This window comes from Cherax quadricarinatus, chromosome 6 (assembly GCF_038502225.1).
Source record: "Cherax quadricarinatus isolate ZL_2023a chromosome 6, ASM3850222v1, whole genome shotgun sequence".
NCBI lineage: Eukaryota > Metazoa > Arthropoda > Malacostraca > Decapoda > Parastacidae > Cherax > Cherax quadricarinatus.
Window position 1 is genome coordinate 64,111,648 of NC_091297.1, and position 18,452 is coordinate 64,130,099.

General features: G+C 48.3%; 1 protein-coding gene across 8 annotated transcripts in view; it reads left to right on the forward strand.

Moving 5' to 3' along the window:
* The window catches only part of 5PtaseI (inositol polyphosphate-5-phosphatase A), a 612,658-nt gene that overhangs the window by 303,846 nt on the left and 290,360 nt on the right, over positions 1–18,452 (forward strand). For all 8 annotated transcript variants that reach the window (XM_070081715.1, XM_070081724.1, XM_070081732.1 and 5 more), the window contains one exon: positions 1,052–1,139. In XM_070081715.1, the coding sequence (XP_069937816.1) occupies positions 1,052–1,139 (88 nt within the window). The remainder of the gene's footprint in view (positions 1–1,051; positions 1,140–18,452) is intronic.

Below are 18,452 nucleotides of genomic sequence, written 5' to 3' on the forward strand. Positions count from 1 at the left end.
GCGCATGGCCTCTTATACCATAGTGGTCAATTTTGTGGAGTAGGATGCTGTGGTCTACTGTGTCAAACGCTTTTCTTAGGTCAACAAAAATTCCTAGCGGATATTCCTTACTTTCCAGTGCTGTGTAAACCTGGTCTAGCATTTTTATAATTGCATCATTAGTGCTTTTATTTTTCCTGAATCCAAATTGGCAGGGGTTGAGTATGTTTTGTGATGTTAGAAATGAATATAGTCTCCTGTGCACGAGTTTCTCGAAGATTTTGGATAGCAATGGTAAGTTTGAAATTGGCCTATAGTTGTTTACGTCTGTAGGGTCACCACCCTCATGTATTGGTGTAACCCTTGCTGTCTTGGGTAGTGTCGGGAAAGTGCTAGTTTCTAGTGACTTGTTAAAAAGTAATGTAATAGCATGCGAAAGGACATGGGCCGCTTGCTTGTACAATAATGGTGGGACGTGAGACAGATTCCCCGAGTTATTTTTAAGGGAGGGTAGACACAGTTAGACACGTACTTAATTTATCATATAAACTGTTAAAATTGCATCAAGCTAATTTTCTGGAAAACATGACCTGGATACACTAATTCAAGAAATATTTGTAGCAAAATTTGCTTTTTTTTTATGCAAATCCTAACCAGGGATGTGGGTGTGATCTTAATGAAGGTCTTGATGTGGAAGGGAAGGTTTCTGGAAAAGCTACTGTGTTTCCTCCTGTTTTTCTTTTACAGTTGCCCACTGTTCATGCTTTCTAATACCCTCTTCTTGTCCCTACTCATTTTAAGTTATATTCTGTCTTAGAATAATGTTGAAGGCAGGCTAATACTGCAGCATCATGTGCCAAGCCATATTGTGTAGTTATTAGATTATAGAATTAGGTTGATGTTTGTAATATATGTGCACACAAATTTTAATGTGCTTATTTGTGAGACTTATTTTATGATATAAAGTTAGGTAAATGGTGCATATAAATGAAATGGTCATAATACAGTGAATATTTGAAAGAGGAAAGCAGAGTATGTAATGGTAATGATATTCTTTTTTTTATTCCTGCAGATCGTTAATGAACAGAGGCACAATGTTACCATACGACAAGATCAGAGTATACCTTGATGAGGAATATGACTCCGCTGAAAAATTTACTGTAAGTATATTGTAATACAGTCACATGCAAGTGGTCGATGGTAAATACAGAAATTGGAAAACATTAAAATAAAACAGATTCAAGTTATATTGTGTAGCACTTTTTATTTCTTTTGCATAACATGATTTATTTATAATAAATAATAACTAAATATAATTGAGAAACTATTTGTACAGTGGGTGCTTGGTTATTTATCTTGAAGGTGGGATTGTCGAAGAGTATATTAGGGAATGAAGTGGTTGAGAATATAAGGAATATTGGGTCAAAGTTTTCTTCTTCTAGTTCAGTAAAACACAGTTTTATGAGTTTTGATACCAGTCCATGTATCAGTATGTTTGATAAAAAGAAAGAAGCAATGAAACAAATTTAAACACCTGCTCCTAACTAAAAAATGTAAAAACAAATCCACAATACTTGGCCATATAAAGCCAAATAAATTGGAACCCACCATAACTATGGTACATCAGATAATGTAAAAAAGGTAAATGTATTTGATGAAGTGACAGTTGAGAGAAAGTACAACTTAAAATAAAGAATGAAACATTAGCTTAAAGAAAAAAGTATCGACTCAGGATAAAAAAAATCCTACTTTCTCAACACAAAATCATTACAGTAGGGCCCCGCTTTACGGCGTTTCACCTTATGGCATTCCGCTAATAGGGCGATGTCAAATTATGACCAAAATTTGCTATACGGCAAGCGGTCTTTCAAATACGGCGCCCCCCACCCGGTTTGTTTACATTCTCCGTGCCCACATCTATTATGTCGGGAAACTTTCCAAAATTTCAAGTGTTTTAAAGTTACTGTGTATTTTATATGTACACCTACCATCCGACTTACGACCTGCTCGACATACGTCCACTCGACTTAAGACCGTGCATCTGGCAGCTGGGCTGGGCCGGCTCATGCACACCATTGTATAATATTTGACAATACTCGCGGCGGCAATGCGTCATGCAGGCAGCATCAGTTTGAGTAACCCTGTCCTATCAGCAGCATCATACTGTATTAACTGTACTAACTGGACAGTAAATTTCACCATGGCCCCTAAGATGAAGTCTGTGGCAAGAAAGGCTCTTACTCTCGAACTCTCTATTTGTTTTCTCTGTTGCACATAAACCTGTCTGTATCTGTCTGCCTATATATCTGTGTATCTCTGTGTGTCTGTTTATCTGTCTGTCTACCTGTGTGTCTGTCTTTCTGTCTACCTGTCTGTCTTTGTCTACCTGTGTGTCTGTCTTTATGTCTACCTGTGTGTCTTTGTCTACTTGTGTGTGTCTTTCTACTTGTGTGTGTCTTTATGTCTACTTGTGTGTCTCTTTCTGTCTACCTGTGTGTGTGTCTGTCTACCTGTGTGTGTGTCTGTCTACCTGTGTGTCTATGTCTACCTGTGTCTGTCTTTCTGTCTGCTTGTCTGTCTCAGAGCCACTCATTAAGAGTGTAATTGGTCTTGAAGATGCCATATTAATAATGATAACACAATAATAATCATTGAGGCGCATTAAATGTGTATAAAACGTTGATATAGACATTTTGCTTAATCCATCTATGATTTCTTTTTCAAAATTATATAATAAACATGCTACATAACATATAAACATATAAATTAACAAATATGAGATGTTTTTCTGGTCGGCTTGACAGAGTGAACAGGAATCATTTGTGTCCGGGCTGGTAACAACAACAACAACAACGTTTGTTTACATAACTCGCCAACCTTCTACACACTCATTCGTTTATTCATTTAATCTTGTTTACTCACCTCTCACTCTACATTAAGACTACAGATATTTTAAGGTAAGTAATGAGTGGACATGATTATTTTTAATATTATTAATTTAGAGCACTGGAGCACAGATCCACTGTATAGCACTTTGTCTGGATTATTTGGGTTATCCTAGATAATTTATACTATGTATGATAACTTTACTTATGTGTACCTGTGAGAGAGAGAGAGAGAGAGAGAGAGGGAGAGAGAGAGAGAGAGAGAGAGAGAGAGAGAGAGAGAGAGAGAGAGAGAGAGAGAGAGAGAGAGAGAGAGAGACAGAGAGAGACAGAGAGAGACAGAGAGAGAGAGAGACAGAGAGAGAGAGAGACAGAGAGAGAGAGAGACAGAGACAGAGAGAGAGAGAGACAGAGAGAGAGAGAGACAGAGACAGAGAGAGACAGAGACAGAGACAGAGCCAGAGCCAGAGCCAGAGCCACATTCAGTCAGCCAATCACCCACCCGGTCAGCCAGCCAGCTACGTATTACACATGTTCCAGAGTTTTCTCTTTACTTAGGGTATAGGTTATACTACATTCTGGCAGGATGACACTACCAGTGGTATTCTCCCATTCCACTGTGTCGACAATACATAAAGATGACAGTATGTGATGATACTGTATGTGATGTAAAATTTACAATGCAGTTCACTACCATGTATACATTATACAGGTCTCCCTCGAGGCAGTGGTAGAGGCAGTGGTAGAGGCAGTGGTAGAGGCAGTGGTAGAGGCAGTGGGTGAGGCAGTGGTAGAGGCAGTGGGTGAGGCAGTGGTAGAGGCAGTGGTAGAGGCAGTGGTAGAGGCAGTGGTAGAGGCAGTGGTAGAGGCAGTGGTAGAGGCAGTGGTAGAGGCAGTGGGTGAGGCAGTGGTAGAGGCAGTGGTAGAGGCAGTGGGTGAGGCAGTGGTAGAGGCAGTGGTAGAGGCAGTGGTAGAGGCAGTGGGTGAGGCAGTGGTAGAGGCAGTGGGTGAGGCAGTGGTAGAGGCAGTGGTAGAGGCAGTGGTAGAGACAGTGGTAGAGGCAGTGGTAGAGGCAGTGGTAGAGGCAGTGGTAGAGGCAGTGGTAGAGGCAGTGGTAGAGGCAGTGGTAGAGGCAGTGGTAGAGGCAGTGGTAGAGGCAGTGGTAGAGGCAGTGGTAGAGGCAGTGGTAGAGGCAGTGGTAGAGGCAGTGGTAGAGGCAGCAATAGAGGCAGTGGTAGAGGCAGTGGTAGAGGCAGTGGTAGAGGCAGTGGTAGAGGCAGTGGTAGAGGCAGTGGTAGAGGCAGTGGTAGAGGCAGTGGTAGAGGCAGTGGTAGAGGCAGTGGTAGAGGCAGTGGTAGAGGCAGTGGTAGAGGCAGTGGGTGAGGCAGTGGTAGAGGCAGTGGTAGAGGCAGTGGTAGAGGCAGTGGTAGAGGCAGTGGTAGAGGCAGTGATAGAGGCAGTGTTAGAGGCAGTGTTAGAGGCAGTGGGTGAGGCAGTGGTAGAGGCAGTGGTAGAGGCAGTGGTAGAGGCAGTGGTAGAGGCAGTGGTAGAGGCAGTGGGTGAGGCAGTGGGTGAGGCAGTGGTAGAGGCAGTGGTAGAGGCAGTGATAGAGGCAGTGGTAGAGGCAGTGGTAGAGGCAGTGGGTGAGGCAGTGGTAGAGGCAGTGATAGAGGCAGTGGTAGAGGCAGTGGTAGAGGCAGTGGTAGAGGCAGTGGTAGAGGCAGTGGTAGAGGCAGTGGTAGAGGCAGTGGGTGAGGCAGTGGTAGAGGCAGTGGTAGAGGCAGTGGGTGAGGCAGTGGTAGAGGCAGTGGTAGAGGCAGTGGTAGAGGCAGTGGTAGAGGCAGTGGTAGAGGCAGTGGGTGAGGCAGTGGTAGAGGCAGTGATAGAGGCAGTGGTAGAGGCAGTGGGTGAGGCAGTGGGTGAGGCAGTGGTAGAGGCAGTGGTAGAGGCAGTGGTAGAGGCAGTGGGTGAGGCAGTGGTAGAGGCAGTGGTAGAGGCAGTGGTAGAGGCAGTGGTAGAGGCAGTGGTAGAGGCAGTGGTAGAGGCAGTGGTAGAGGCAGTGGTAGAGGCAGTGGTAGAGGCAGTGGTAGAGGCAGTGGGTGAGGCAGTGGTAGAGGCAGTGGGTGAGGCAGTGGTAGAGGCAGTGGTAGAGGCAGTGGTAGAGGCAGTGGTAGAGGCAGTGGTAGAGGCAGTGGTAGAGGCAGTGGTAGAGGCAGTGGTAGAGGCAGTGGTAGAGGCAGTGGGTGAGGCAGTGGTAGAGGCAGTGGGTGAGGCAGTGGGTGAGGCAGTGGGTGAGGCAGTGGTAGAGGCAGTGGGTGAGGCAGTGGTAGAGGCAGTGGGTGAGGCAGTGGTAGAGGCAGTGGTAGAGGCAGTGGTAGAGGCAGTGGTAGAGGCAGTGGTAGAGGCAGTGGGTGAGGCAGTGGTAGAGGCAGAGGGTGAGGCAGTGGTAGAGGCAGTGGTAGAGGCAGTGGTAGAGGCAGTGGTAGAGGCAGTGGTAGAGGCAGTGGTAGAGGCAGTGGGTGAGGCAGTGGTAGAGGCAGTGGTAGAGGCAGTGGTAGAGGCAGTGGTAGAGGCAGTGGTAGAGGCAGTGGTAGAGGCAGTAGAGGCACTGGCAGAGGCAGTGGCAGAGGCAGTGGCAGAGGCAGTGGTAGAGGCAGTGGTAGAGGCAGTGGTAGAGGCAGTGGTAGAGGCAGTGGTAGAGGCAGTGGTAGAGGCAGTGGTAGAGGCAGTGGTAGAGGCAGTGGTAGAGGCAGTGGTAGAGGCAGTGGTAGAGGCAGTGGTAGAGGCAGTGGTAGAGGCAGTGGTAGAGGCAGTGGTAGAGGCAGTGGTAGAGGCAGTGGTAGAGGCAGTGGTAGAGGCAGTGGTAGAGGCAGTGGTAGAGGCAGTGGTAGAGGCAGTGGGTGAGGCAGTGGTAGAGGCAGTGGTAGAGGCAGTGGTAGAGGCAGTGGTAGAGGCAGTGGTAGAGGCAGTGGTAGAGGCAGTGGTAGAGGCAGTGGTAGAGGCAGTGGTAGAGGCAGTGGTAGAGGCAGTGGTAGAGGCAGTGGTAGAGGCAGTGGTAGAGGCAGTGGTAGAGGCAGTGGTAGAGGCAGTGAGGTAGAGGCAGTGGTAGAGGCAGTGGTAGAGGCAGTGGTAGAGGCAGTGGTAGAGGCAGTGGTAGAGGCAGTGAGGCAGGGTGAGGCAGTGGTAGAGGCAGTGGTAGAGGCAGTGGTAGAGGCAGTGGTAGAGGCAGTGGTAGAGGCAGTGGTAGAGGCAGTAGAGGCAGGTAGAGGCAGGCAGTGGGTGAGGCAGTGGTAGAGGCAGTGATAGAGGCAGTTGTAGAGGCAGTGTTAGAGGCACTGGGTGAGGTAGAGGTAGAGGCAGTGATAGAGGCAGTGGTAGAGGCAGTGGGTGAGGCAGTAGAGGCAGAGGCAGTGGTAGAGGCAGTGGTAGAGGCAGTGGTAGAGGCAGTGGGTGAGGCAGTGGTAGAGGCAGTGGTAGAGGCAGTGGTGAGGCAGTGGTAGAGGCAGAGGCAGTGGTAGAGGCAGTGGGTGAGGCAGTGGTAGAGGCAGTGGTAGAGGCAGTGGTAGAGGCAGTGGTAGAGGCAGTGGTAGAGGCAGTGGTAGAGGCAGTGGTAGAGGCAGTGGTAGAGGCAGTGGTAGAGGCAGTGGTAGAGGCAGTGGTAGAGGCAGTGGTAGAGGCAGTGGGTGAGGCAGTGGTAGAGGCAGTGGTAGAGGCAGTGGTAGAGCCAGAGGCAGTGGGTGAGGCAGTGGTAGAGGCAGTGGGTGAGGCAGTGGTAGAGGCAGTGGTAGAGGCAGTGGTAGAGGCAGTGGTAGAGGCAGTGGTAGAGGCAGTGGTAGAGGCAGTGGTAGAGGCAGTGATAGAGGCAGTGGTAGAGGCAGTGGTAGAGGCAGTGGTAGAGGCAGTGGTAGAGGCAGTGGTAGAGGCAGTGGTAGAGGCAGTGCTAGCGGCAGAGGAAGTGGTAGAGGCAGTGGTAGAGGCAGTGGTAGAGGCAGTGGTAGAGGCAGTGGTAGAGGCAGTGGTAGAGGCAGTGGTAGAGGCAGTGGTAGAGGCAGTGGTAGAGGCAGTGGGTGAGGCAGTGGTAGAGGCAGTGGTAGAGGCAGTGGTAGAGGCAGTGGTAGAGGCAGTAGAGGCAGGTAGAGGCAGTGGTAGAGGCAGTGGTAGAGGCAGTGGTAGAGGCAGTGGGTGAGGCAGTGGTAGAGGCAGTGGGTGAGGCAGTGGTAGAGGCAGTGGTAGAGGCAGTGGTAGAGGCAGTGGTAGAGGCAGTGGTAGAGGCAGTGGTAGAGGCAGTGGTAGAGGCAGTGGTAGAGGCAGTGGTAGAGGCAGTGGTAGAGGCAGTGGTAGAGGCAGTGGTAGAGGCAGTGGTAGAGGCAGTGGTAGAGGCAGTGGTAGAGGCAGTGGTAGAGGCAGAGGTAGAGGCAGTGGTAGAGGCAGTGGTAGAGGCAGTGGTAGAGGCAGTGGTTGAGGCAGCAGCTGAGGCAGTGGTAGAGGCAGTGGTAGAGGCAGTGGTAGAGGCAGTGGTAGAGGCAGTGGGTGAGGCAGTGGTAGAGGCAGTGGTAGAGGCAGTGGTAGAGGCAGTGGGTGAGGCAGTGGTAGAGGCAGTGGTAGAGGCAGTGGTAGAGGCAGTGGTAGAGGCAGTGGGTGAGGCAGTGGTAGAGGCAGTGGTAGAGGCAGTGGTAGAGGCAGTGGTAGAGGCAGTGGTAGAGGCAGTGGTAGAGGCAGTGGTAGAGGCAGTGGTAGAGGCAGTGGTAGAGGCAGTAGAGGCAGTGGTAGAGGCAGTGGTAGAGGCAGTGGTAGAGGCAGTGGTAGAGGCAGTGGTAGAGGCAGTGGTAGAGGCAGTGGTAGAGGCAGTAGAGGCAGTAGAGGCAGTGGTAGAGGCAGTGGTAGAGGCAGTGGTAGAGGCAGTGGTAGAGGCAGTGGTAGAGGCAGTGGTAGAGGCAGTGGTAGAGTCAGTGGTAGAGGCAGTGCAGGTAGAGGCAGTGGTAGAGGCAGTGGGTGAGGCAGTGGTAGAGGCAGTGGTAGAGGCAGCAGGTAGAGGCAGTGGTAGAGGCAGTGGGTAGAGGCAGTGGTAGAGGCAGTGGTAGAGGCAGTGGTAGAGGCAGTGGTAGAGGCAGTGGTAGAGGCAGTGAGGCAGGTAGAGGCAGTGGTAGAGGCAGTGGTAGAGGCAGTGGTAGAGGCAGTGGTAGAGGCAGTGGGTGAGACAGTGGTAGAGACAGTGGTAGAGGCAGTGGTAGAGGCAGTGGTAGAGGCAGTGGTAGAGGCAGTGGGTGAGGCAGTGGTAGAGGCAGTGGGTGAGACAGTGGTAGAGACAGTGGTAGAGGCAGTGGTAGAGGCAGTGGTAGAGGCAGTGGTAGAGGCAGTGGTAGAGGCAGTGGTAGAGGCAGTGGTAGAGGCAGTGGGTGAGGCAGTGGTAGAGGCAGTGATAGAGGCAGTGGTAGAGGCAGTCGTAGAGGCAGTGGTGAGGCAGTGGTAGAGGCAGTGGTAGAGGCAGTGGTAGAGGCAGTGGGTGAGGCAGTGGTAGAGGCAGTGGTAGAGGCAGTGGTAGAGGCAGTGGTAGAGGCAGTGGTAGAGGCAGTGGTAGAGGCAGTGGTAGAGGCAGTGGTAGAGGCAGTGGTAGAGGCAGGGGTAGAGGCAGTGGTAGAGGCAGTGGTAGAGGCAGTGGTAGAGGCAGTGGTAGAGGCAGTGGTAGAGGCAGTGGTAGAGGCAGTGGTAGAGGCAGTGGTAGAGGCAGTGGTAGAGGCAGTGGTAGAGGCAGGGGTAGAGGCAGTGGTAGAGGCAGTGGTAGAGGCAGTGGTAGAGGCAGAGGCAGTGGTAGAGGCAGTGGTAGAGGCAGTGGTAGAGGCAGTGGTAGAGGCAGTGGTAGAGGCAGTGGTAGAGGCAGTGGTAGAGGCAGTGGTAGAGGCAGTGGTAGAGGCAGTGGTAGAGGCAGTGGTAGAGGCAGTGGTAGAGGCAGTGGTAGAGGCAGTGGTAGAGGCAGTGGTAGAGGCAGTGGTAGAGGCAGTGGTAGAGGCAGTGGTAGAGGCAGTGGTAGAGGCAGTGGTAGAGGCAGTGGGTGAGGCAGTGGTAGAGGCAGTGGGTGAGGCAGTGGTAGAGGCAGTGGTAGAGGCAGTGGGTGAGGCAGTGGTAGAGGCAGTGGGTGAGGCAGTGGTAGAGGCAGTGGTAGAGGCAGTGGGTGAGGCAGTGGTAGAGGCAGTGGTAGAGGCAGTGGTAGAGGCAGTGGTAGAGGCAGTGGTAGAGGCAGTGGTAGAGGCAGTGGTAGAGGCAGTGGTAGAGGCAGTGGTAGAGGCAGTGGTAGAGGCAGTGGTAGAGGCAGTGGTAGAGGCAGTGGGTGAGGCAGTGGTAGAGGCAGTGGTAGAGGCAGTGGTAGAGGCAGTGGTAGAGGCAGTAGAGGCAGTAGAGGCAGTGGTAGAGGCAGTGGGTAGAGGCAGTGGTAGAGGCAGTGGTAGAGGCAGTGGTAGAGGCAGTGGTAGAGGCAGTTGTAGAGGCAGTGGTAGAGGCAGTGGTAGAGGCAGTGGTAGAGGCAGTGGTTGAGGCAGTGGTAGAGGCAGTGGTAGAGGCAGTGGCAGAGGCAGTGGTAGACGCAGTGGTAGAGGCAGTGGTAGAGGCAGTGGTAGAGGCAGTGGTAGAGGCCGTGGGTGAGGCAGTGGTAGAGGCAGAGGCAGTGGTGAGGCAGTGGTAGAGGCAGAGGCAGTGGTAGAGGCAGTGGTAGAGGCAGTGGTAGAGGCAGTGGTAGAGGCAGTGGTAGAGGCAGTGTTAGAGGCAGTGGTAGAGGCAGTGGTAGAGGCAGTGGTAGAGGCAGTGGTAGAGGCAGTGGTAGAGGCAGTGGTAGAGGCGGTGGTAGAGGCGGTGGTAGAGGAGGTGGTAGAGGCATTGGTAGAGGAAGTGTTAGAGGCAGTAGAGGCAGGTAGAGGCAGTGGTAGAGGCAGTGGTAGAGGCAGTGGTAGAGGCAGTGGTAGAGGCAGTGGTAGAGGCAGTGGTAGAGGCAGAGGCAGGTAGAGGCAGTGGTAGAGGCAGTGGTAGAGGCAGAGGCAGGTAGAGGCAGTGGTAGAGGCAGTGGTAGAGGCAGTGGTAGAGGCAGTGGTAGAGGCAGTGGTAGAGGCAGTGGTAGAGGCAGTGGTAGAGGCAGTGGTAGAGGCAGTGGTAGAGGCAGTGGTAGAGGCAGTGGTAGAGGCAGTGGTAGAGGCAGTGGTAGAGGCAGTGGTAGAGGCAGTGGTAGAGGCAGTGGTAGAGGCAGTGGTAGAGGCAGTGGTAGAGGCAGTGGTAGAGGCAGTGGTAGAGGCAGTGGTAGAGGCAGTGGTAGAGGCAGTGGTAGAGGCAGTGGTAGAGGCAGTGGTAGAGGCAGTGGTAGAGGCAGTGGTAGAGGCAGTGGTAGAGGCAGTGGTAGAGGCAGTGGTAGAGGCAGTGGTAGAGGCAGTGGTAGAGGCAGTGGTAGAGGCAGTGGTAGAGGCAGTGGTAGAGGCAGTGGTAGAGGCAGTGGTAGAGGCAGTGGTAGAGGCAGTGGTAGAGGCAGTGGTAGAGGCAGTGGTAGAGGCAGTGGTAGAGGCAGTGGTAGAGGCAGTGGTAGAGGCAGTGGTAGATGCAGTGGTAGAGGCAGAGGCAGTGGTGAGGCAGTGTTAGAGGCAGTGTTTGAGGCAGTGGTAGAGGCAGTGGTAGAGGCAGTGGTAGAGGCAGTGGTTACCACTGCCTCTATCACTGCCTCTACCACTGCCTCTACCACTGCCTCTACCACTGCCTCTACCACTGCCTCACCCACTGCCTCTACCACTGCCTCTACCACTGCCTCTACCACTGCCTCTATCACTGCCTCACCCACTGCCTCTACCACTGCCTCTATCACTGCCTCTACCACTGCCGCAAGCACTGCCTCTACCACTGCCTCACCCACTGCCTCTATCACTGCCTCTACCACTGCCTCTACCACTGCCTCACCCACTGCCTCTACCACTGCCTCTACCACTGCCTCTACCACTGCCTCTACCACTGCCTCTACCACTGCCTCTACCACTGCCTCTACCACTGCCTCACCCACTGCCTCTACCACTGCCTCTACCACTGCCTCTACCACTGCCTCACCCACTGCCTCTACCACTGCCTCTACCACTGTCTCTACCACTGCCTCTACCACTGCCTCACCCACTGCCTCTACCACTGCCTCTACCACTGTCTCTACCACTGCCTCTACCACTGCCTCTACCACTGCCTCTACCACTGCCTCTACCACTGTCTCTACCACTGCCTCACCCACTGCCTCTACCACTGCCTCTATCACTGCCTCTACCACTGCCTCACCCACTGCCTCTACCACTGCCTCACCCACTGCCTCTACCACTGCCTCTACCACTGCCTCTATCACTGCCTCTACCACTGCCTCTACCACTGCCTCTACCACTGCCTCTACCACTGCCTCTACCACTGCCTCTACCACTGCCTCTACCACTGCCTCTACCACTGCCTCTACCACTGCCTCTACCACTGCCTCTACCACTGCCTCTACCACTGCCTCTACCACTGCCTCTACCACTGCCTCTACCACTGCCTCTACCACTGCCTCTACCACTGCCTCTACCACTGCCTCTACCACTGCCTCTACCACTGCCTCTACCACTGCCTCTACCACTGCCTCTATCACTGCCTCTACCACTACCTCTACCACTGCCTCTACCACTGCCTCTACCACTGCCTCTACCACTGCCTCTACCACTGCCTCTACCACTGCCTCTACCACTGCCTCTACCACTGCCTCTACCACTGCCTCTACCACTGCCTCTACCACTGTCTCTATCACTGCCTCTACCACTGCCTCTACCACTGCCTCTACCACTGTCTCTACCGCTGCCTCTACCGCTGCCTCTACCACTGCCTCTACCACTGCCTCTACCACTGCCTCTACCACTGCCTCTACCACTGCCTCTATAACTGCCTCTACCACTGCCTCTACCACTGCCTCTATAACTGCCTCTACCACTGCCTCTACCACTGCCTCTATAACTGCCTCTACCACTGCCTCTACCACTGCCTCTATAACTGCTTCTACCACTGCCTCTATAACTGCCTCTACCACTACCTCTCCCACTGCCTCTACCACTGCCTCTACCACTGCCTCTACCACTACCTCTACCACTGCCTCTACCACTGCCTCTACCACTGCCTCTACCACTGCCTCTACCACTGCCTCTATAACTGCCTCTACCACTGCCTCTATAACTGCCTCTACCACTGCCTCTACCACTGCCTCTATAACTGCCTCTATAACTGCCTCTACCACTGCCTCTACCACTGCCTCTACCACTGCCTCTACCACTGTCTCACCCACTGCCTCTACCACTGTCTCTACTGCTGCCTCTACCACTGCCTCTACCACTGTCTCTACCACTGACTCTACCACTGCCTCTATCACTGCCTCTTCCACTGCCTCTACCACTGCCTCTACCACTGCCTCTACCACTGCCTCTACCACTGCCTCTACCACTGTCTCTATCACTGCCTCTACCACTGCCTCTATCATTGCCTCTACCACTGCCTCAACTGCTGCCTTACCCACTGCCTCTACTACTGTCTCTACCACTGCCTCTCTCACTGCCTCTACCACTGCCTCTACCACTGCCTCTACCACTGCCTCTACCACTGCCTCTACCACTGCCTCTACCACTGCCTCTATCACTGCCTCTACCACTGTCTCTACCACTGACTCTACCACTGCCTCTACCACTGCCTCTATCACTGCCTCTACCACTGCCTCTATCACTGCCTCTACCACTGCCTCTACCACTGCCTCTACCACTGCCTCAACTGCTGCCTTACCCACTGCCTCTACCACTGCCTCTACCACTGCCTCTATCACTGCCTCTACCACTGCCTCTACCACTGACTCTACCACTGCCTCTACCACTGCCTCTACCACTGCCTCTACCACTGCCTCTATCACTGCCTCTACCACTGTCTCTATCACTGCCTCTACCACTGCCTCTACCACTGCCTCTACCACTGTCTCTACCACTGCCTCTACCATTGCCTCTACCACTGTCTCTACCACTACCTCTACCACTGCCTCTACCACTGCCTCTACCACTGCCTCTACCACAGCCTCTACCACTGCCTCTACCACTGCCTCTACCACTGCCTCTACCACTGTCTCTATCACTGCCTCTACCACTGCCTCTACCACTGCCTCTACCACTGTCTCTACCACTACCTCTACCACTGCCTCTACCACTGCCTCTACCACTGTCTCTACCACTGCCTCTACCACTGCCTCTACCACTACCTCTACCACTGCCTCTACCACTACCTCTACCACTGCCTCTACCACTACCACTGCCTCTACCACTGCCTCTACCACTGCCTCTACCACTGCCTCTATCACTGCCTCTACCACTGCCTCTACCACTGCCTCTACCACTGCCTCTACCACTGCCTCTATCACTGCCTCACCCACTGCCTCTACCACTACCTCTACCACTGCCTCTACCACTGCCTCTACCACTGCCTCTACCACTGCCTCTATCACTGCCTCTACCACTGCCTCAACCACTCCAGTCACACTCAATCTACAAGCACCAAGCACAATGAATTATTGTGAAATGTATGGAAGAGCACGGAGACTAATACTCCAGCATAAACAAAGCCACACTGACGATGCATCAACCACTTCCTCCACCACTGCTTCAACCCTCGTATTTTTGTACAATTTTCTTCAATTCTATCGTATTTATTATTATTATTATTATTATTATTATTATTATATTATTATTATTATTATATTATTATTATTATTATTATATTATTATATTATTATTATTATTATTATTATTATTATTATTATTATTATTATATTATTATATTAATATTATTATTATTATTATTATTATTATTATTATTATTATTAGCAGTAGCAGAAATGTTTGATTCTTTGCTGTGTTCAAGAGTAAACACACGTCACCTTCCAATACCTGTCTGAATAGCCATTCTAATATGCAGTCATGGATGGGTTTACATTATTTATACTGTAGTTTAATAGCAAATAATGGACAAACAAAACACTCACCACACTGAGTGGTGGGAGGGCTGGCTGCCAGTTGCAGGGGTTGGAGGGAGGGTAGTAAGGACTCGTGGCGGTAAACTTAAATATGATTTGGCGGCTGGGAATTTGGTGGTTGGGAATTCGCGAATGTGTGAAGCCCGCAAAAGTTGAAAATGCGAATGTTGAGGGAGACCTGTATACAGTAAATAAATAATTAAAATATGACAATAGAAGTAAATTATGGTAAAAAAAATGAAATAGTGATTGTATATTACATTACAGTACTGTGTAGGTAGTTTATATAGGAAAAGTTTGACATTATGCCCTACCCAGGATGTCGGCAATTTTCAAAGGTTCGAGTTACGTCCATTTTGACTTATGACCGGTTGGTCGGAACCAAGCTTGGTCGTAACTCGGATGGTAGGTGTACTCTGATAATTATACTTATGTGTACCTGTACCTAAATATACTTACACACTGTGCTGGTGTGCAGGTACACATTAAAATCGCTAAGTCTCTCTCTACTCATGACGCCAATACTACGTAATAATAATCACTCTTGGGCACACTAAATGTCTTACTTTACATTAATACAGTGGACCCCCGCATAACGATGGCATCACATAGCGATTATTTCGCATACCGCTTACTTTAATCGCAAAAATTTTGCCTCACATACCGCTTAAAAACCCGCTTACCGATTTTCGTCCGAGACGCAGCCTGAGCCACGCTCACATGTTCCGCCGGTGGCATTGTTTACCAGCCAGCCTCCGCGGTAACATCCAAGCATACAATCGGAATATTTCGTATTATTACAGTGTTTTCGGTGCTTTTTCTGGAAAATAAGTGACCATGGGCCCCAAGAAAGCTTCTAGTGCCAACCCTACAGCAATAAGGGTGAGAATTACAATAGAGATGAAGAAAAAGATCATTGGTAAGTATGAAAGTGGAGTGCATGTCTCCGAGCTGGCCAGGTTGTATAATAAACCCCAATCAACCATCGCTACTATTGGTGGTACAGCTGCTGCTGCTGCTGCACTGTCAGCTGCTGCTGCTGCTGTAGCACCGTTGTTGGTGTGGCTTATTGAGAATACCAAGAAACAATTAACCCCAGAGGATTTGCCACCCAGGATAACCCAAAAAAGTCAGTGTCATCGAAGACTGTCTAACTTATTTCCATTGAGGTCCTTAATCTTGTCTCCCAGGATGCAACCCACACAAGTCGACTAACACCCAGGTGAACAGGGAAAAATCCCTGGAACTAGTGCTCATATTGGTGAATTTAAAGCCAGCAAAGGTTGGTTTGAGAGATTTAAGAATCGTAGTGGCATACACAGTGTGATAAGGCCTGTTCTGGAAGAAAATGCCAAACAGGACCTACAGTACTCAGGAGGAAAAGGCACTCCCAGGACACAGTGTCTCATCAGTCATTGCTGCATCTTCAATAAAGGTAAGTGTCATTTATTCTTCATTTAGTAGACTAGTACATGCACAATATATACTGTGCATGTACTACTCTACTATTGTGCATGTATCCTTCTCTTTGTGTGTGGGAAAATGTATATTTCATGTGGTAAAATTTTTTTTTTCATACTTTTGGGTGTCTTGCACGGATTAATTTGATTTCCATTATTTCTTATGGGGAAAATTCATTCACATAGCGATTATTTCGCATAACAATTACCCCTCTTGCACGGATTAAAATCGTTAACCGGGGGTCCACTGTATAGGCATTTTCATTAATCCATCTATGATATTTTTCACACAATTATATATGAAACCCATTACATAGCATATAAACATGATACACTCACAGAATAAAGATGGACGTAAATATGAGATTTGTTTACAAAGCAGCTGTGTAGGTAGTGTTGAAAGAATTAAGTTTTCTTTAGTCAAACTGGGGGATAACTGTAGAAAAATATTCTTTTCATATGCCTTTACTCTGTATATATAGCAATTCACGACCCTTGTGGGTTTAGTGCTTTTTATAATAATAATAATAATAATAATAATAATAATAATAATAATAATAATAATAATATCTTCAGTCACTCTAAAAATGGTGTGTTGCTGTTTGTTTATTCTGTACTAACTTGCACAACTTGTACACAATGTAAGAGTATTTGTATTGTGAGGTAATTATTATTATAATAAAAAAATATTAAGGTAAATGTTTTACAAACTCTTACAAACATACGTGAATGAACTAAAAGCAGACACATATTAATACGCATTTATTTCACCTGACCAAGTGATCACCTACTACCTGTTCAGTTTGTATTTTTACATTGTCTCGACTCTGTATCTCGTTCTCTCTCTCGTTTAATCTTTCGTTAACTAGTTGGCTCTCATTAACGATGGCATCTAAGGTTAGCTGTGATAAAAAGAGGAGTCGTAAGCCTCTTGCTTTAAGTGCCAAGTTAGAGGATGATGGTGTGCCATTCTGATTTTATTCAATAAACACCCTGACACTCACCTCTCACACATTAATATTAATATTTTAAGTTAAGTAATAAGTGTACTCTGTGTGTATCTTACCTTTTATTGTGTTTTTAATGCCTATTTCTATCGCTAACTTAATATAAGTTAGTGTAAACTTGTTGTCTGGCATTTATTGCATATTTTACATTTGCTCTAATAATAATACTTGTGGACCTGTGTGATAGCCGGGTGGAGGGATAACATTATGTTTTCTCTGCTCAGCCATCAGAGAAAACATGTATGAATCTACGTTTGGCCCAGCCACTCCCCCACTCCGCTTTTGTTTACAATTTTCGGCATTAATTATTCATTACTTCTCCCTTCATTTATGATGGCATCTAAAGGTAGTTGTTAGAAATGAATAAATTCAGTGAACAAGGTATGTCGATCTTAACCTTTCGGGTTTTAGCCGTACTAGTACGGCTTATGTGCCATTGATTTTGACGTACTAGTACGCATAAATTCTAGCGCCCTCAAATCTAGCAAGAGAAAGCTGGTAGGCCTACATATGAAAGAATGGGTCTATGTGGTCAGTGTGCACAGTATAAAAAAAATCCTGCAGCACACAGTGCGTAATGAGAAAAAAAAAAACTTTGACCGTGTTTTTGGTTTAAAACAGCGACTTCGCACTGTATTTTCGTATGATATTTATGGTTGTATTCTAGTTTTCCTGGTCTTATTTTATAGAATAGAAGACATATTACAGAAATTGAGATGATTTTGATTGGTTTCACAATGAAAAGTACCTTGAAATTGAGCTCAAGGTAGCAGAAATGTTCGATTTTTGCCAAAGTTCAAAAGTAAACAAATCATGCCCCGCGTCCAATACACGTCAACTGGTGAATGTGATATTCTTTCACAAGTGCGCTGGTATTATTTATACCATTTCTACACTAATACAGTAGACTGCGTAACAGTAAATCTTCTATTTTTTGTGAGAATAAAAATTCAATGTGGAAAGCAAAAGAAATGTAAGAGGGGCATGGGGATGTGACTAATGAACAGAGGAAATGTTATTTTAGTGCCAGGAATGTCCTTCTTGTTTATTCTGGACTCTATTTGGAAATTGGTATCTTTTGAAATTTGTGTGAAATTGGCAAAATTGCTAAATTCTGACCACTTTATTAGATAGTTGAAATCGGTAAATGGGTGGTTTCTTGTACTCATTTGATAGAAAAAACAGAGTTCTAGCATAATAGTTATGATTTTTGTCGACCGGTACACTGGAATTGGCCGAAAATAGGGATCAAAGTGGGCAAAATCGCTGATGTGTGAACATCGTCGAAACCACTAACTTTGCGAGAGCATAATTCCGTAAGTTTTCCATCAAATTTCATACTTTTGGTGTCATTATGATCAGGAAAAGATTATCTTTTCATAAGGAAAAAAAATTTTTATTTTGAAATTTTGGCGACCCTGAGAACAAGTCTCTGAGAGGACCTGGCGACCCTCAAAGGGTTAATAATATGGCTCTGGGCCACAGTGTAGGTAGCCGGTAGGTGTAGCCTGCCTGGGCTACACCTACCGGCTACCTACACTGACTTGCTACAAGTAAATACTACTCACCTCTTTTCCTATATTAAGACTACACGTATTTTAAGGTAAATGAGTATACTGTATGTGTACACCTACCATCCGACTTACGACCGAGTTCGGTTCCAAGAAACTGGTCGTAAGTCGAAATGGTCGTAAGTCAAACTTTACTACTGAATATCAACAAAACATTTTTGTAATGACTTTATTTTATTGGTTTATTTTTGCATTTCATGTTTTACTTTACTTTTTATGTTGTTAGTACTGTATTTTATACTGTAAGGTTTAGGATAAACATTGTGTACAACACAAATAGTTGTTTATTTCCCAGAAATTTGGCATAAAAAACATGGTCGTAAGTCGAGTGGTCGTAAGTCGAGCAGGTCGTAATTCGGATTATAGGTGTATTTTACCTCTCTGGGATGTTTTAAATATCGTATCCTAAGTATGAGATGGGGAGCCAGGGCTACCTACACCTGGACTACCTGCACCTGACTTCCTACAAATACGTACAGTGGACCCTTGACATTCGATACTAATCCGTTCCTGAGAGG